The sequence below is a fragment of the Pinus tabuliformis genome, chromosome X, assembly GCF_031772625.1.
Source record: "Pinus tabuliformis cultivar Carrire ecotype Pingquan chromosome X, CPIR1, whole genome shotgun sequence".
Taxonomy (NCBI): Eukaryota; Viridiplantae; Streptophyta; class Pinopsida; order Pinales; family Pinaceae; genus Pinus; species Pinus tabuliformis.
In genome coordinates this window covers 1,413,374,251-1,413,394,974 of record NC_142308.1, presented here as the reverse complement: position 1 = coordinate 1,413,394,974, position 20,724 = coordinate 1,413,374,251, and the positions used below count along the sequence as shown (strand labels likewise).

The following is a 20,724-nucleotide window of genomic DNA, read 5'->3' as shown; positions in this document are numbered from 1 at the left end:
CATGCTGGAGTTCAAAGTAGAAAACTGCTGACAGTTCTCCTTGCCAAAATATCCGAATTTGCTCTCGTGTATCATTTCCTATAGAAGGCAGCTTGAGTTGGTGATGTTCGACTCTGTGTGGATCCAAGTTGGAGTTGCTTTAATAGCTAACAAAATTTGCATTATGAAATTTTTCACAATATAATTTCATAGTAAAAAAAGAAAAATAATGATTTATTTATTTATTATTATTATTTTAATAGCTCAATGGAGACCGCATTCGTAAATGCTAATCTGAAAGCAGTCATAAGCAAAAAGATTTGTTGTTCTTGTCTAATTTAGTGAAATCATATTTCCGCTCGGATTTCTGGGGCTGCCGGTCTTTGGCCCTCCGTGGCGGCTTCGAGCATCCGTTGCTTACCTCACACAGCAAACCTGAAGGCCAAGGATGATCAGGTGGATCATTCTCATGCTATTCCTCAGATGACGGCAAACAGGAAGTTGTTCTGCAATATGGAAGGCTGCTCAACCTTCTTATCTCCTCCTCTGGCCCCCAAAGATAGCCAGTACTCTGTTTTTATATTCCAGAATTTCCTCAGAACCCTGGATCTATCTGGACGGGCCATTTGGAGGTCTGATAGCGCAGGTTGCATCAACAGTCTCAATGACGAAGGATTTCCCCCATCCTCTTCTCTCATGCCCTTCAGGCAATTTCAGAAAAAGAATACCCAGAAAAGCTCCCGCCTCCCCGTGTCTCAGATCTGCAGAGGAAAGAGGAGCTCTGATTTTTTTGTCTCGTTTCAGATACAAATCAAGCTCATTTCCGGTAAAACCCTGCTCCAATGGGTGAATTCCACAGATCTCGTGCAGGACCTCAAGCACGCACTGGATCTCAAGCTGGGGATCCCTTCGGCAGCTCAACGGCTCCTCTTCGAAGGTAAACAACTTGAGGATCAATACTCTCTTTCTTTTTACAGTATTAAAAGAAATGCTTCCATCAGTATTGCCCTTCGTTTGAGAGGGGGAGCTGCAGGACAATCATCTTCTGCCAAGGCATACTCATACAAAGAGGCTGTCCATGCACAGAAACAGGAAAAAACAGTTCCACCAGTCCAGGCTCCCAAACCTTTTCTGGTGGAAAAACTGGAGCAAACCCCCTCAATCGAAATAGGGCATCCAACACTGGATGAGCAAACCCAAAAGTTTGCAGAGCATGGTATTATATGCAAGTTCAATGGGCTATGGCCGCGCACAGCAGACCTCTACGAGTGGATTCACTCCAACTGGACCAACAACTGTCGAGTTCTGTTATGCTCAAAATGCTTTTTCATTACAGTGTTTGCTTTTGATGAGGACTACCAAAAGACCTTAAAAGAAGGGCCATGGTTCTGGGGTTCAGCGGGTCTATTCCTCACCCCCTGGTTCCCAGACTTCGATCCATCCACAACAATCATCACCAAGCTCCCAATATGGGTCAGACTACCTAACCTCCCAGCACATCTATGGCACTTCGCAGTGTTCCAAGCGATAGGTAACTCTCTAGGCCGCCTTCTAGACACAGACACGTCTAGAGGAGAAAAGGGCCTATACACCTTTGCCAGAATCTGTGCAGAAATTGACATGAGCAAAGGTCTACCGGAGAAGATCAATCTCAAGATTGGAGACTTTCACTGGACTCAGAACTTGGACTACGAGAACACAGCGTTCCGTTACCGCAATTGCCATCACACAGGGAACCTTCAGAGCTCTTGTCCCTCGATGCCAGCCCAAAAAAAGAAAGTCAATCCTAAGCAGAAATCCAAAAGCTGGAAGCCTCATGATCCTCCACCCATGGACGATTTTGATTTCAGCTCGGATGAAGAGGAGGAGAATGAGGAGGAAGGGGATGCAAAGATGGCACAGGATCCGCCCTCGGCTGAGCCTGAAAATTTTTCCGTCCAGCCATTCTCTCAGAAAAGAATTCATGAATCTTCCACCTCAGATTCAGATAAGGAAAACTCTCAGTCAACCCAGCTCAGTTTGCAATCCATGCCAGCTCAACATTGCCCTCCTGAATGGGTCAAAGTTGGTAAAAAGAAAGGGAAAAAGTGTTGAATAGTCGACTCTGCCCATGTTGGGTAGAATCCTATTCTTTGCTCTCGCTCCCTGGTTCTTCTAGTTAATTCCTGCTCATCTCTTCCTTCTTCTCTCTTCTTCCAGGAGCCGAGGTGGATAGCATATCCTTTCCGGCTGCCTGTGCTCCTGCTTCTCCTGGTTGTATTTTCCTGATGTACATTATTTTCCTTTAATAGACTTAATCTTTACCGAGAAAAAAAAAATTTAGTGAAATCATATTAGTCTTGCTTACACCTGAATAAAAATTGCAAAACCTCCGTTAACTGTTGCAAAATTGAACTCTTATATATTTTGTTGCACCTATCATGAAATTCACACAAGACCTATAGACATTTGGGTTCAAGATGCTTAAAGATGGTTTTCTGTAATTACGTGATGTCACTTAAAGTATTACTATTATGGGTGAACCCTTCAGAATTAGTGTTGGTACGTGGCATGTGATAGTTACAAATACAGTCAGAGTCTACGATTACAAGTGACGTCAGGATGATTTTTCATTTTTAAAGTGTTTTTAAAACCTGTAACGTAGTATCTTTAGCAAGACCTGTTTCTTGACAATTGAAGTGTGCAGTTCTGGTCATGCTCTCATCTCAGCTCATATTCGATTTGGCATCAAAACTTGAAGATTGGTTCTTTTGTTGCTAGTATATGTCCAGGCTCAGAAAAGTTCTATTGTAGAAAGGATTGGCTGCTTTCTTTTCCACTATTTGTTGTTCTCTTGTACCCTTGTGGGGCTTGACAAACACCAACATTGTCAAGATTACTCTGTCACGAGACTCCTCCCTTATCATGGATATTAATAATATGTCCAGAGGTGATATTGAATTTTGAAATTTTCTTTTCTCGTATTGAACTCACATTCAATCTATTCATGCTTTCCTGTACTTAGGAGTAGTCTCTAAAGGCTCAACAGAGATGGATCAGTCTACTGAGGTCTAGAGAGATCTTCTTTGAGTTTACCTCATTAGAGTTTACCACATCCAATACCCTTTTGACAGAAGAATTTATTGGCCTCACTACACTTCTTAATTCCATGAGATGATGAGACTATGAGCCTTACATAACCCATCATTAGTAAATTCCATGAGACTATGCCTCTTTGAGACATGCCCTCAAAATCAGTGTGAGCAATATCGACAAATCCACAATTGGTGTATATATCTATTAGTGCATTCCCCACAAAATAATGCCCCTTCAATCTATTCTTTATTATATAGACATGGACTTCCTGACCTTCTTGTGGGACTAATAGATCAGCATATTCATGGAGAATGCTTGCAAAGGTCACAAATTTGGGCTTCAATCCTATAATGTATAAATGATGAAAGAGATCAAAGCATCATGACGAAGACCATTTTGTACATATGCAAAAATCATGGTGCTCCATAACACTATCTATATTACAAACATTTGTGGAAGAAGTTGTGTGCAACTTCATTTTTATCCAAACTTGGAATAGAAATTCTACATGGCCCATTGTGTCCAATTGTGCAAAGATAAAAATAGAAATCAGGATTGGCTCTGTGTTAGTCATGTGCTATGATTTTGAATTCAGTGTAGCATAATTGATATTTCACAGACTACCTCTTGTTTATGCAAATTGATTTCTATCATTTCCAACTAGAGTTTTTATCGATGATGATTTAGATAGTTAGAGCATCAAAGAACTCTCCATGATCTTTTGTACTCCAGAATACATCAAAGAGTACAAAACTAAAATCAAATTGAATCACATAGTTATTGACAAAATATTCTTCAACTCTTTCAGAGTGTAAGTAAACCCACAATTTTCTATGTCCATAAAATTGCACACAAGGATCACACTCATAATGCAGGTGATCCAATGCTCCACTAACAACCTGATTAACTTGTGCATCTGATACATCTTCTACAATGTACTGGGAATCCCTGATAAGTGTACAAACATTTTCCCTTGTGTCGATGCTCCTAGGAAATCTAGCAGTTGCATCTCTCACAAGTCATAGTATTGTCATATGCGGGGGCCTATCAGGCTTCAACATAAAATGGTCTTGAGCCTTTAAGGTAGGTTTGCAACCAAATTTCCTTAGTGGAGCAACAACTGCATTACTCCCATCTACAGTAGTGTAAGAGACAGCCCTGTCAGGAACAGAGTATCGAAGAACTTCTTCTCTACAGAAATAGGCTTTCATATTAGCAGAACTTGGGGTGATAGTGATTGAACTTTTTTGAGCTCTAAAGTCCTGAAATATTTCCTTTTCATATATACTTGTTGGCATTTATGGTGGTGGTGGGGTAGGAAGAAGAACAATCTGCTGAAGAGTTTCATTCCAATTTTTCATCCAATTTGCAAATGCTTCCACCAATTTTAAAAGCACATTTTGAGAAATGTCCCATGCTTCTAGAGAACTCTGGACTTCCATGGACTCATCCCTTGGGGAGCTAGATATGATCATACCACTGGACCAATCCATGACCAGCTCCTGGTAGATTTATCATAGACTGCAAGGGGCTTCCAACCCTTGACTCCTAGAAGTGTTGTCTTTGAAGCAAAATTTGCTACCATATCAACTCCCAAAGGATGCACAAGAGGGCTTCCAATACCATGCATGCACCTATACTTATAGATTCAAAATTTGCATCAAACCCAAAGAAATTTTCTTCCATGGGCCACTGGTCATACATCTCCTCCATGTCAAAACATGAGCATATGTGTCCTCTCCTAAGAACATATGTGTACTTGTTAAAGGTAATTGTAGGATGGGTATGCACATGGAAAATGTATGCTTCAGTTTGTTGACTGATAGGTAAGAAAATGTCCACTGTTTCAAGCTATTGTTGTCCCCTAAGGCCCCTTCAATTCTTAAGATGAAATTTTGAGATCAGGCCTTGTCATTCACTGTAGCTTCAAGATCACAACATGACTTAAGTCGCTGAATATGCTTGACAACTTCTGGTAAAGTAGATTTATCTGATTCTTTATTGTTGTGTTTAATATGGAACCTAATGGTGCCTTTACCAGAACACCACATTCCCGCAATAGCTCTCAACATAGATATTTTACTGCTTCCATTTGGGCTCATTATCAATGAGTAATCTCCTTTAGTGTTCCCCAATGACAAGCCTTCAATAAGAGTCATAGTGCACTATGGTGTTTGTATTGTTAAAAGTTTTCTGCAAACTTCAAAAGCATTAGCTCCATTGCATTGATCAATCTCCAAGCAAGCTCCCTTTGGTTTGGAGTTTTCTACCAATAGGCTATTGCTTTGGTCCATAATATCACTGCACTTGCCTAAGCAATCCATGACAGGTAACTGGTGTACAATTAGCGAGAAATCCCTTAACACATGACTAGGAACAAAATAGGATTGATTTATTACTCCAAATTCGATTTTTTCCAGTGAAACATATGGGAGCCACAACAACTGCGGGTAAAGGAATTACATCTCCGACCCTTAGAATCTCAATAGGAAATAAATACCTCCCATGTTGTCTTGTCCATACCCACCGTGTTTTCTTGGAAAGGAGCATGGGGCCTCTAGGATCAAAGAGACATGGCCATTTTAGATGTTGAGAATAAGATAAAGGATGATGCTTACTGTCTCCAAAGATAAACTGAAGTCTGCTAGATACAACATCATTATGAGTGATTAACATTCCAGGGTAGCATTCCAGATAAATATCACTTCCCACAAAATCCAATACTGGAGCTACTTTGTCTGTCTCAACCCCTGGATTTGGTTCCATCAGAATGTAGTTCGATGCAACAATTGTATCTCCAGATGGCAAGTTATTAAATCCTAGCTGCCCGATGCTCAACATACACTTTTAAAAACACAAAAAATTATGCTGCCAAACAATCCATCAGATCAAATATCAGAGGTGGACCCACCTAGTGGCTCTAAAGAAGAAATTTTAGCTGTGACTCTTGGCTTAAACAGAAAGAAAGATATGGTGCACCTTAGAAGAGCAGCAAAAGAATACTTGTAGATTCCAACAGTACCCATAACTGTATAGACATCAACTAAGCTAAGCAACTGAACCTAATTGTGTACCCCACTCCATAGTTAAAATCATTGATCGATAAAAGGTCAAGACAGTAAAAAGATTCCATAAAGTCATGGTTCAAATACAAGAATTGGAACATTTAACACAACTCTATGCTCTTCATCTCAATGAGATGGGTAGGGTACTAGGTGTTGAATAGTTGATGTAGTGGGGTGCTTATAACATTAAACTTGAAGAATAGTTCAAGTAATTTAACTAGAAAAGACAAAATTATGAACTATATGGGTTGAAAGTTCCCATCACAAATGATCTACAACTAATAGAAAGGGGGCAAGAAACACAGACAAACATATAACCACAAAGAAAGTATGTTACCATGGATTATCAAGGTTTCACATTGAATAACTAGGCCAAAAGGCTTTAGAATATGATGTGAACACTGCAAAGGAACCTCACCATCACTCAAATCAAGAACTGAGTCAAACTCCCACAACTAAATAAAGATGATGCTACCAAGAAAGCATGCTCAACAAGAGAAAATCTCATTTACTATGCTTTGAGGACAAAACATTCTTAAGAGGGTGGCAATGTAGTAGGAACAGTACTAATTATGCCAATGAAAGGTCAAAGGCCACACACCTCATGACCAATCACTGTATATCCATACACAGTCAAGAGGCCCAATGTCGATATCATCCTTAATAAATTCATATCAATCAATCATTATCCAGTATTTTAATTTACAATTGTAGATATACTCTATCAATCTTAGTAATAAACAAGGACTATTTATTCCAGTCTCATCCATGAGGTGGTTATGGGACCCCACATCAGTGCTTACAGCAACCTTAGTCACCTTAGTCACCTTAGGCAAAGACACAACTGTGTCATTTCAGCATCAAGATCCAAACATTAATTCAAGTCAGAATGGGAAGATATTACAGCATTAAGGTTTTCACATGGGTAGATTTCCAAGGAATCCTAATGCAGATAATAAACTCATATAAGTTTCATGTAATTTTAAATACCGCAACAATGATTTGACCAAAATAACCTTGTTGTCAAAACAAACCAATATACCACTTCAAAATAATCTTAAGTCTGTTATTAAGCACAAATAAAAACTTACAAATTCCTTTGGGAAATCTATTGGAGAGTGCTTGTTCCTCCGAACCAACATGCAGGCATCACCAACTCTCGAGCATAGACTTCTTCCTTCTAGGAACAGCACCTTCTTAGTCCCTTAGTAATATTTTATAAATTTTTACTAGTAGATTTTTCTTTCCAAGGATACTTATAGATTTCTTTCTAATTTCTAATTTCTAATTGGTAAATTTTTACTAGTAGTCTGCTGCTATTTGTATGTAATTATATAAAAATATGCTGATGTTAAAAAGAGAAATGTTTTTTTTTAGAAAATAGAAATTTCTAATTGGTAAAAACTGATGTTGTTTGTATTATGTCATAAAAACAACAGATTTTTAGCAATTAGAAATTAGATTTACCAAATTTTGAAATGTTTCTTTATCTAATTACAGAACATAAACAACAACAGATTTTTACATAATTACATAATACAAACAGCAGCAGATTTTACAAGTCCCTCCTCTTGAAGGTAGAACTGGGTGAGTGATTTGCAAGTGACCTAGAAATCTTCTTCATCCTCTATCGCAAAACAGAGTATTTCTATGTTAGTTAGTCGAACTCACATGGAAAATCCAATCTGTGATATGTTTTATTTCTCTAAAATAAAACAAAATTAATCATAAGTTGCATTTCAGATTTGTTTTTGACTTGCATCTCAATCAGCGATATTAGGCTATATATCTCAATAAATTACTGTTTTCATTGTCACGTTCCAGGTACTCCTTTGAGGTCAAGCCCTGAATTCTGGATTTTATTGCTTTAAGTTCGGGCTTGAATGTGCTTTGGAGCTGTTCAACACACTCACTCAGTAGTTGTTGCTGAGGTAAGATTTTTCTAGCCTTCATCATGAGAACTATTGTTGAATCTATTTAGAAATGTCTGTCTTCTTTTACATTTTCAATCACTCTATTCATCTCATTTGCATTCATATCTGTAAGTGGAATCTTAATTTTTTTTCAACTTGTTCGAAAAGGGAGGATTGAATTCAAAATTATCACTTGTAGATATTGTTTTAGTGCTAGGTTCCTTTAGAAGAATCTTGTTCTTGCCACATGAAACTAAATACAGAAGTCAAATAAGGTCTTCATCTTCCAAATTTAGTTGAGATTTAATTTCTACACAGCTCAGCTTCGTAGATTCATTGAATAGCAATAGCAGAGCTACTTGGTATGTTGTTACTGCCAAATCTATTACCGATGGCTCTTGGCTCTACACAGTTCATATGGCTCACGATGTATAAGACTTTGTTCCTCTGCATTATGTATAACATTAACACACAGGTCGACTGACACGTTCCTCTACGTTAGTCTAGGGCATATAGTTGGCATAGTAAGAAAAGATATGTTGCTCCCTCAGAACTCACTGATACTTCTCACTGGCACTAGCTAGTAAGGTGCCTATGAAGAAGTGAAAGGAACAAATCTCTATGATACCAAAGATCATCTGACTTAGCTTCCACCAATTTTAAAAGCACATTTTGAGAAATGTCCCATGCTTCTAGAGAACTCTGTACTTCCATGGACTCATCCCTTGGGAAGCTAGATATGATCATACCACTGGACCAATCCATGACCAGCTCCTGGTAGATTTATCATAGACTGCAAGGAGCTTCGAACCCTTGACTCCTAGAAGTTTTTTCATTGAAGCAAAATTTGCTACCATATCAACTCCCAAAGGATGCACAAGAGGGCTTCCAATACCATGCATGCACCTATACTTATAGATTCAAAATTTGCATCAAACCCAAAGAAATTTTCTTCCATGGGCCACTGGTCATACGTCTCCTCCATTACAAAACATGAGCATATGTGTCCTCTCCTAAGAACATATGTGTACTTGTTAAAAGTAATTGTAGGATGGGTATGCACATGGAAAATGTATACTTTAGTTTTTTGATTGATAGGCAAGAAAATGTCCATTGTTTCAAGCTATTGTTGTCCCCTAAGTCCCCTTCAATTCTTAAGATGAAATTTTGAGATCAGGCCTTGTCATTCACTGTAACTTCAAGATCACAACATGACTTAAGTCGCTGAATATGATTGACAACTTCTGGTAAAGTAGATTTATTTGATTCTTTATTTTTGTGTTTAATTAGGCCGATAGGCCTTCCTATGCATCAACACAGTCGTCAACACTTTCAATTTCCTGTTGACATCTGGCATGGTTTCCTACCATTTTTGTCCGCTGCGAAAATTATATACCTATGGTCCACGTAACCCTCATTAGATGGCACACGTAACCCTCATTAGGTGGCACCGCAGGTTTCTGGAACCTACATAAAATCTCATAGCGGCATAGAAGGATGTGTGTTTTAGCCAGTTGCAGAAAATATCCAGCTTTATCTCCCTCCGCATGGAACACCACCAAACAACCATGGAAACAGCAGCCGCTGTAGTTTTTGTCCGCCTGCAATAATTAAATACCTGTGGTCCACGTAACCCTCATGCTTCCGGAACTTACATAAAATCTCATAGCGGCATAGAAGGATCTGTGTTTTAGGCAGTTGCAGAAAATATCCAGCTTTACCTCCGCATGGAACACCACCAAACAACCAAGGAAACAGCAGCCGCTGTAGATTTTTATATGCGTTTTCCATCTTTGCCATTCTAAATTGCATACTATACAGCAAACGCTTTTTACTATTTTATGCGTGTTCATAGTTTGCATACTAAATGCATAATACAGTCATATAAGCTACATCAGTCACGGAAGCGATCTGCCATTAGTGAAATCTTCTACAGTCATGTATTTCATCCCCATCTTCTTGCACTCTTGGCCTCAGAGTTAATCGTTTCTTTGGTCTCCCGGTTGTTGTTGCTGTTCTTTTTCCCTGGCTGTTTGCCCTCAGAGTTAATCGTTTCTTTGGTCTGCCGGTTGTTGTTGCTGTTCTTCTTCTCTGGCTGTTGGCAATCACTGGTTATATTAAATTATCACTGTTCTTGTTCTTCTTGTGCCAGTTTTTGCATCTTAAATTTGAGCACGTTAAAATCCTTGAATTTTATAGCTGGGGTGTATATAGGTATTCACTCTTTTAAGGCAGTTTTGTATTCAATGTTAGGCTGCGGGCTCTCCTCATATTTTGTGTTTGTGCTTTAATGTTTTTCATCTTAAACTTGAGCACGTTAAAATCCTCCGTTAAATCCTCACTGTTAATCCTTTAAACGTTAATTCTCCCTCATTCTATTAAATGTTTAAGCTCAGATCAAGTTCCACTCTACTTGCCAGAGTAATAGTTTTTAAAATTTAGGAACGATCCTCAGCACAATTTCTAAAACTTCACAAAACAATCTGAACATAGAAATATACCGTTTCCTTTTATTGACATGTTTCTTGACTAAATGATGTTAGGGATTGAGATTTGTCATGGATGGTTTGCTAATTAAAATGTTTTCTTGATTAAATGTTGTAAGGGATTGAGATTTTTCATGGCATATGGTCTGTTAATTGACATGTTTTCTTGACTGATTGGGGTATTGACAATGTGTGTGGCTCATATTCATTAAAAAGCGCTTCTGCGTGAGTCCTTGATTGATCAACTCCTGATGTAAAGGAGTCTCTTTCTTCTATTTCTATATGTTATGAGATTCTTTATGTTTTTTGTCATGATTATCGAGTGTCACGAGATGATGACATACATCTATGCATTGTAGTCCTTCCCACTTTATCTTGGATTGATCAGCTCCTTATGTAAAGGAAAGGAGTCTCCTTGGATTGATAAGCTATGAGTCTCCTCGTTTTATTTCATGTTGACAATCCAGCAGTTGACAGACGGGAATCTCTAGAACGGTCTCCCCCGAATCTTTAAAACTTTAGAACTTCCATACCACAGTTAGCTTTAGCAAGAACATTTTTTCGTTATCGAGAACTTTTGTATCCCTGACTAATTAAACAAAAAAAAAAGCATTTTCACTTATCCAAAGGAATGCCAACGTTTCAAGCTGCATTAAAAACCTGCCAAACAAGACCCTCTGGATCTGCCATTGCCTCAGATCGTATTTCTTAAGCATTTGAGCTACTACCAACTGGAGCATACCCATCACAAATTGCTGGATTATAGAAGCCTGTTGTATGCTCTCCATCAATCAATTCCTGAAATTTGCAAGAGAAAATACATAATTACCATCATCAAACAAAATCTGTGTATACCAACAAAGAAGGCATTGTGCATTTGATATTCCTATTGGCTGCTCCCTTGGTGCTCTGTGTGGTAATTATTCCATGAGAATTGGCTACTTGCTTGGCCTTTGCAGAACTGTTGTGCTTAATGAGTATAGTCCACTTGAAAAATCGGGCACGGCAGTTATTGGCTTTCACGTATCAATGGAAAAATACCACGACGTTGGCACGGTAGTTTGACTGGAGATGAAACAGAATTACCTGAAAAACGACACAGAAATAACTCTCAGCTCTACGATGGCAGAACCAGCAGCAACACATGTAACAGTTGGAAACTATCGTTAGTAGTAAATATGAGATGTTTTTACTTTACTTTTACAGAATGGGATGTTTTTATTTAAATTTTTAGAATTAGATTATACATTATTTTTTCAGAATTGAATATTTTTATTTTATTTTTCCAGATTTATTGGAGATTGGAATTTCAAAACAGATTCAGCAGTGCAATTAGACCGTTCTGATACTCCCAACCCATTTTCACGGGATCTCCTCATATTTTGTGTTTGTGCTTTAATGTTTTTGCATCTTAAACTTGAGCACGTTAAAATCCTCCGTTAAATCCTCACTGTTTAGCCCTTAAACATTAAGTCTCCCTCTTTCTATTAAATTTTTAACCTCAGATCAAGTTCCACTCTACTTGCCAGAGTAATAATTTTTAAAATTTAGGAACGATCCTCAGCACAATTTCTAAAACTTCACAAAACAATCTGAACATAAAAATATACTGTTTCCTTTTATTGACATGTTTTCTTGACTAAATGTTGTTAGGGATTGAGATTTGTCATGGCTGGTTTGCTAATTGAAATGTTTTCTTGATTACATGTTGTAAGGGATTGAGATTTGTCATGGCATATGGTCTGTTAATTGACACGTTTTCTTAACTGATTGGTGTATTGACAATGTGTGTGTCTAATATGCATTAAAAAGCGCTTCTGCATGAGTCCTTGATTGATCAACTCCTCATGTAAAGGAGTCTCTTTCTTCTATTCCTATATGTTATGAGCTTCTTTATGTTTTCTTTCATGATTATCGAGTGTCACGAGATGATGACATACATCTATGCATTGTAGTCCTTCCCACTTTGTCTTGGATTGATCAGCTCCTTATGTAAAGGAAAGGAGTCTCCTTGGATTGATAAGCTAGAAATCTCCTCGTTTTATTTCATGTTGACAATCCAGCAGTTGACAGACGGGAATCTCTAGAACGGTCTCCCCCGAATCTTTAAAACTTTAGAACTTCCATACCACAGTTAGCTTTAGCAAGAACAGTTTTCCGTTATCGAGAACTTTTGTATCCATGACTAATTAAACGAAAAAAAAGAAGCATTTTCACTTATCCAAAGGAATGCCAACATTTCAAGCTGCATTAAAAACCTGCCAAAAAAGACCCTCTGGATCTGCCATTGCCTCAGAAAATCCTTCTTCATGAATCAAACGACACAAATCATCATAGATAAAGTTGAATGCAACATCATATTTCTTAAGCATTTGAGCTACTGCCAACTGGAGCATACCCATCAAAATTTGCTGCATTATAGAAGTCTGTTGTATGCTCTGCATCAATCAATTCCTGAAATTTGCAAGAGAAAATACATGATTACCATCATCAAACAAAATCTGTTTATACCAACAAAGAAGGCATTGTGCATTTGATATTCCTATTGGCTGCTCCCTTGCTGCTCTCTTCTTTTTTGGTTCAAGCATGTCAACATTTTTAAATACATGTGAATGAATCTGGACCCCAATAAACACATGTTCAGTCAGAAAGTCTTGTGGTTTTCTTTATGTTCTTCTGCGTTTACATGCTGCTCTGTTCTCTTTTTCTCTTCCAGTATAAAGGACTTACATTCCCAGTCTGTTCTGTCTCCTATATCTTTTACTCTATTTCAGATTTAATAAGCTATACAATATCAATAGCAGCCTAGAAGTTGGCCCGACCTTTTATAAAAATTCAACAATTCCAACTTCATAAATCTATCGGCCTCTCTTTGTACCTTTTGGGACAATTGCTAGTATGGAACCTATTAGTTCCTTTACCAAAACACCACATCCCCGCAATAGCTCTCAACATAGATATTTTATTACTTCCATTTTGGCTCATTATCAATGAGTAATCTCCTTTAGTGTTCCCCAATGACAATCCTTCAATAAGAGTCATAATGCACTATGGTGTATGCATTATGGTAGGTTTGCAACCAAATTTCCTTAGTGGAGCAACAACTGCATTACTCCCATCTACAGTAGTGTAAGAGACAGCCCTGTCAGGAACAGATTATCGAAGAACTTCTTCTCTACAGAAATAGGCTTTCATATCAGCAGAACTTGGGGTGATAGTGATTGAACTTTTTTGAGCTCTAAAGTCCTGAAATATTTCCTTTTCATATATACTTGTTGGCATTTATGGTGGTGGTGGGGTAGGAAGAAGAACAATCTGCTGAAGAGTTTCATTCCAATTTTTCATCCAATTTGCAAATGCTTCCACCAATTTTAAAAGCACATTTTGAGAAATGTCCCATGCTTCTAGAGAACTCTGGACTTCCATGGACTCATCCCTTGGGGAGCTAGATATGATCATACCACTGGACCAATCCATGACCAGCTCCTGGTAGATTTATCATAGACTGCAAGGAGCTTCGAACCCTTGACTCCTAGAAGTTTTTTCATTGAAGCAAAATTTGCTACCATATCAACTCCCAAAGGATGCACAAGAGGGCTTCCAATACCATGCATGCACCTATACTTATAGATTCAAAATTTGCATCAAACCCAAAGAAATTTTCTTCCATGGGCCACTGGTCATACGTCTCCTCCATTACAAAACATGAGCATATGTGTCCTCTCCTAAGAACATATGTGTACTTGTTAAAAGTAATTGTAGGATGGGTATGCACATGGAAAATGTATACTTTAGTTTTTGGATTGATAGGCAAGAAAATGTCCATTGTTTCACGCTATTGTTGTCCCCTAAGTCCCCTTCAATTCTTAAGATGAAATTTTGAGATCAGGCCTTGTCATTCACTGTAACTTCAAGATCACAACATGACTTAAGTCGCTGAATATGATTGACAACTTCTGGTAAAGTAGATTTATTTGATTCTTTATTTTTGTGTTTAATATGGAACCTATTAGTTCCTTTACCAAAACACCACATCCCCGCAATAGCTCTCAACATGGATATTTTATTACTTCCATTTTGGCTCATTATCAATGAGTAATCTCCTTTAGTGTTCCCCAATGACAATCCTTCAATAAGAGTCATAATGCACTATGGTGTATGCATTATGGTAGGTTTGCAACCAAATTTCCTTAGTGGAGCAACAACTGCATTACTCCCATCTACAGTAGTGTAAGAGACAGCCCTGTCAGGAACAGAGTATCGAAGAACTTCTTCTCTACAGTAATAGGCTTTCATATCAGCAGAACTTGGGGTGATAGTGATTGAACTTTTTTGAGCTCTAAAGTCCTGAAATATTTCCTTTTCATATATACTTGTTGGCATTTATGGTGGTGGTGGGGTAGGAAGAAAAACAATCTGCTGAAGAGTTTCATTCCAATTTTTCATCCAATTTGCAAATGCTTCCACCAATTTTAAAAGCACAGTTTGAGAAATGTCCCATGCTTCTAGAGAACTCTGGACTTCCATGGACTCATCCCTTGGGGAGCTAGATATGATCATACCACTGGACCAATCCATGACCAGCTCCTGGTAGATTTATCATAGACTGCAAGGAGCTTCAAACCCTTGGAAGTTATAGAATCTACAGAAAGAAAATGAAACAGCAGCGACGGATTCTAGAAAGGTAAGCTAAATTATGTATGAACTTCATATTTTTCCATCTTCTTTATCAAATTCATCTTAAGGAACATAGTACACAGTTGGTGCACTGTATGTGTGACATTTTTTCATTTTTTCCTTTCAAGAGATAAGTAAACAATTTGTTTCACAGAATATGTCATCACCTACATTGGAACAGAGGATGGAATCCTTCGACACACCCACTGAAGACTCTTGGACATACTGAGGGCCATGATATATCTCCTTGCTTGTACACATTATTTGGACCAAAATGTAGTACGCCATTGACAAATCGTGAGCTTACATAAGATAATGATAAGGTTGTTACTGGCACACCATTTGAAAATGCTCTACAGTCTCCATTAGTGACTGAATCAGGGGGAGTTGACAATTTTGGCAATGAATTGCCACGGTTAGTTTATGTATTTCTATCCTCTATCGCAAAACAGAGTATTTCTATGTTAGTCAATCGAACTCACATGGAAAATCCAATCTGTGATATGTTTTATTTCTCTAAAATAAAACAAAATTAACCATAAGTTGCATTACAGATTTGTTTTCAACTTGCATCTCAATCAGCAATATTAGGCTATATATCTCAATAAATTACTGTTTTCATTGTCACGTTCCAGGTACTCCTTTGAGATCAAGTCCTAAATTTTGGATTTTATTGCTTTAAGTTCGGGCTTGAATGTGCTTTGGAGCTGTTCAACACACTCGCTCAATAGTTGTTGCTGAGGTGAGATTTTTCTAGCCTTCATGATGAGAACTATTCTTGAATCTTTTTAGAAATGTTTGTCTTCTTTTACATTTTCGATCACTCTGTTCCTCTCATTTGCATTCATATCTGTAAGTGGAATCTTAATATTTTTCAACTTGTGCGAAAAGGGAGGATTGAATTCAAAATTATCACTTGTAGATATTGTTGCAGTGCTAGGTTCCTTTAGAAGAATCTTGTTCTTGCCACATGAAACTAAATACAGAAATTGAATAAGATCTTCATCTTCCAAATTTTTAGCAGATAAAAACTGCTGCTGTTTGTATTATGTAATAAAAACAGCAGATTTTTAGCAATTAGAAATTAGATTTACCAAATTTTGAAATGTTTTTTTATCTAATTACAGAACATAAACAGCAGCAGATTTTTACATAATTACATAATACAAACAGCAGCAGATTTTTACCAATTAGAAAATTCTAATTGGTAAAAATCTGCTGCTGTTTGTATTATGTAATTATGTAAAAATCTGTTGTTGTTTATGTTCTGTAATTAGATAAAAAACATTTGGAAATTTGGTAAATCTAATTTCTAATTGCTAAAAATCTGCTATTTGTATTATGTAAGTATGTAAAAATCCGCTGCTTTTTATATTTTGTAATTATGTAAAAAGGGTAATGTTTTTTTAGGAAAAAACATGAAGGGGGGAATAATGGCATGAGGTCTTTTATATACATGACAGCATAAGAGCTGAACCATTTTATCATTTAGCACTGGAGAATCTGATTCCAAGAAAGGAAGAAATTGTCAAAATAGAAATTGTCACTTGGATTTTTAACTAAGTTGTTTGCAAATTCCGCCCTAGAGAGCCATTTTGAGATTATTCACCTTCAATCCTTTGTTTTTTAAGGGAGAACATCCTTTTCTATCGATCTCTTCTACTTTGAGGATATGGCAAGTGGAGAAGGAGGTGCAAGTGGATCGGAAAAGGTAAGCTTACTTTGTTTTTATAGAATAATTGCATAATATAATATGTTTTATTTTTTGTTTAAGGTTTGAAGTTAGAATTATAATTTTATAATTATACTTTGTGGTAAATCATTGAAATTTGGACAGGGAAAGAATCCGATAACGGAGTCCTTGCTTGAAGATGTTTTTGGGATAGAAGGACTCAAAAAACTTCAATCTTTGGATGTTGAATCCCTAATGCATTTTCTTAAGACAAAATCCCCTGAAGCTAATCAACTAGGTCCAGGTAATCAACAAGCTTTAGGAGAATCCATTAGTTCCCCATCCTCTCTTGGATCAAGAAAAAAATCGAAAAAAGTGTTATTGACATCAAACACCAATAATGAAGAACATTGTGTTGAAACATCTTCTCTGGTGGCAACTCCTGGGACTGCAAATTCTTGTTCATCCTCAGCTTATGCATCATCTATTGGTAGTTTAGGTACCAAGATAGAGTATGACCCTGTCTCAGGGGAGATAAGAAGGACAGAAGCAGGAAAACAATTCTTAAATAGGCTAAAGGACTCCTGCCTTCAACGATTTAGAGATCATCTTCACCTCACATTCTCCAAGATTCCACTTCACCTAAAAAAGATGGTGGTACAAGACATAGAGAATGAATTTGGTACCGGTTGGTCGGTTAAGAAGATAAAATTGCAAATGTCGCTCAATTGTAAGAGGTTTCGTTGCAACCAAACAAGAAAAATTTAAAAAATGCCTCAAGATCAAAGACTGAAACAAAGACCTATTGACATACCTTTTAAAGTATGGAAAGAACTTGTAAAATCATATGAGAAGTTGGATGCACAAAGAAAAGCCGGCAATGAGAGCATTCAGGTATTTAATTTTTCATTAAACATTATTTAGAATGTATTAATACTTATAAGTATCTTATACATGTATTTGTGTGAAAATAAATTGAATTGGTTTATGTTTAAGGACAAGGCATCCAAGGCGAGGTTAACCAAGACAAAAGTCACTCATTGTAGTGGCCAGAAAGGTTTAAAAGCACTGATAACAACCTTTGTAAGTATATTAAACATGTGATATTTTTTAATAAATTTTGTACTAGAAGAAAGTCATTGTTATCTAATTTCTCCCTATTTACTGATTGATAGGAACTAAAATATGGAAGACCTCCAAATCATTTGGAAAAGGAGGTGCTGCAGCAAAAGAGATGGGTTGAATTTGTTGTTTGGATGGACTCTATGGTATGTAATCTTAGTTGGATTTCCAATATACTTTTAAACCATATTTTCATTTTATTTTTTAGTACTATTAGATATTATATCTTACCTCATTTTATGGTTAACATTGTATAACAAAAACATGCGTTGTGTTATGTAATTAATACTAACATGTAATATCGATTTTTTTTGTCAGAATGCTATAGGTAATGATTGCCAAGATGATGATCCAAATTATGTTCAACATATATCAGGAGATGATGAGGATGAGGATGAGGATGAGGATGATGGTGGTGAAGGAGGAGATGATGATGATAGTTGCGGTGTTCGTGATGATGTGGATCAGAGTAATGAGGATGATCAAGATGATCATGAGGATGATCTTGGTGGTGGTAGCTAGGCATGCACATGCATTGTTTTTTATGAAGAAATTATTGTGTAGAATGGCATTGTTATGTTTAGATGGGTGTTGTGAATTTACCCTATATCAATGAGACATTTTGATTTTGTAATCATACGATGAGTTTGATTTATGTATGTTGTTAATTTATCGTAGAATAACGATATTCATGAAATATTTTGATTTGTTAATCATATTTGAATTTTAGTTGTTTTGATTAAAAATAATACTGATTTTATTAGTATTATGTTGCTATTTTATACATGTTTTGAAAATTGTTAATGACACATTGCTATTTTTTTGGATGGATGTTGTCAATTTCTCTTAAATTTCTTTACAAATGATTTTGAATTGTGATATCTGCTTTAATGATATTTAGAAACTATCATATATTTCACTATGAATCTATAAAGGGGGTCATATATGTAAAGAAAAATATACTCTATATAAGAAGTCAAATGCGGATGTAACCATGGATGCAAAATTGAAAGTAGAATTGGATGTTAAACTAGGAATTAATACAAAATGCAAACAATTGACATACAAAGTGTTTTAAATTAGAAGTGAAAAATTGTGCAATAGTTGACACAAAGAAGGGAACAAAACATGGCATACAAAAGGATATCAAATTGGGCAAAAACAAGGACACATAAATGGGCACCAAATTAGATGCAAAAAAAGACAACAACTAGATGTAAAATAAGATGCAAATTTGAGTGTTAAAAAGAAGCAAAAAACGTTACAAATTAATATGCCAAATGATGATGCAAATAATGGTGTAAATTTAGGATGCAAACTTGGGTGCAAAAAAGGGAAAAAAAAAAGATGTAAGAAAAGACATAAAACAAGATGCAAAATGGGGCTGAAAAAAGGTGAAACCAAGGATGCCATATTGGATGTAAAAAATGATTCCTAATCTCATGCAAATTTAGGCTCGAACTCAGACACAAAATTATATGCAAATGTGGACACAAAATGAGGTAAAAAAAGATGCAAATTTGGATGGTGAAAACGATGTAAAACTAGACACCAAAAAAATGCAAAATTGGATGAAAAAGTCGGTGTAAATAATGGTGCGACATTGGACACAAGTAGACACAAAAAAATGGTGCAAAAAGGGGCATAAAATATCTTAAAATGGGATGCAAAACTTGGTGCAAAAACAAATACAAAATTAGACGTAAAAAATGGCTCTACATTAAATGTACCATTAGACACAAAATAAGATGCAAAGGTGGACACAACACATGACTCAACATAAGATGCAAATATAAATGCAAATTTGGATGCTCAAAATGATGTAACATTACATGCAAGAGATGGTGTTAAAAATGATGCAAAATTGGATGAAACAAATGACGGAAAATATGGTGCAAAATGAGATGGGAAAAATGGAGACAAATCAAACGTAAATGTGGATGTAAAAAATGGTCCAAAAAAAGATGCAAAAATGGGCACAAAAATGGATGCAAAATTTGGTGCTAAATCAAATTCAACACATGGTGCAAAGATAGGCACCAAAGCTGGTGCAAAAATAGAAGCAAAAACTAGTGTAAGACTAGATACAAAACCTGGCGTAAGACTAGATGCAAAAACTGACACAAAATGGATGCATAAAAAGACGTTAAATTGGATTCAAAATACAGTGTAAACTTGATGCAAATGATGGTGCAAAAATGGAAGCAAAGAATGACACAAAATAGGAAGCAAAAGAGAATGAAAAATAGAAGCAAAAAATGACACAAAACTAGAAGCAAAACCTGTCATAAAATAAGATGCAAATCTTGGTTCAAAATTTGACGCAAAAAATGATGCATAGTTTGGTGTAAAAAATGGTGCAAAATCTAGCGTGAAAAAGGATGAAAAATCAGGTGCAAAAAAGGACGCTTTAAAAATTGTACAATAGAGCCAGATTTAGCGCTAGGTTGCTCATCATAATTACAAAAAAAATGCACTAAAATCTGGTGCAAATCGCTGGTTTTGTTGCAGTGTAAATAAGAAAGAAACTCTAAATACCTAATTAATAATTATTTGGAACTGACTTAGCCCAGATCTATAGTTCTCAAAACCTCATAATTTGCAATGGAATAATCAAGTGGCCAAATTATAACCACATTACTTGTACTCATGGGATTAGTATAAATTCCATGGATTAGGTAATATTTGATATCCTTGTTTCCAACCAAATTGTAAAATTTGATCTATTAAATGAC

At 36.5% G+C, this 20,724-nt stretch overlaps 1 protein-coding gene across 1 annotated transcript; it reads left to right on the top strand.

Annotated features, from left to right (window-relative positions):
- The first annotated feature begins 8,008 nt into the window (after nt 1–8,008).
- Nucleotides 8,009–18,726, top strand: LOC149145327 (uncharacterized). The gene is made up of 7 exons (XM_089449141.1): nt 8,009–8,050; nt 15,831–15,937; nt 16,827–16,906; nt 17,033–17,761; nt 17,864–17,950; nt 18,043–18,135; nt 18,308–18,726. Exons 4-7 carry the CDS (start codon nt 17,639–17,641, stop codon nt 18,509–18,511), a joined length of 507 nt encoding a protein of 168 aa, XP_089305267.1. The 5' UTR covers nt 8,009–8,050; nt 15,831–15,937; nt 16,827–16,906; nt 17,033–17,638; the 3' UTR covers nt 18,512–18,726.
- Nucleotides 18,727–20,724: the final 1,998 nt, after the last annotated feature.

Bases quoted from the DNA above. Each gene is read 5' to 3' on its own strand.
- LOC149145327 (XM_089449141.1), top strand. From the start codon at position 17,639: ATGCCTCAAGATCAAAGACTGAAACAAAGACCTATTGACATACCTTTT. The intron at 17,762-17,863 runs GTATTTAATTTT...TTTATGTTTAAG, and splicing joins CCGGCAATGAGAGCATTCAG to GACAAGGCATCCAAGGCGAG. The intron at 17,951-18,042 runs GTAAGTATATTA...ACTGATTGATAG, and splicing joins AAGCACTGATAACAACCTTT to GAACTAAAATATGGAAGACC.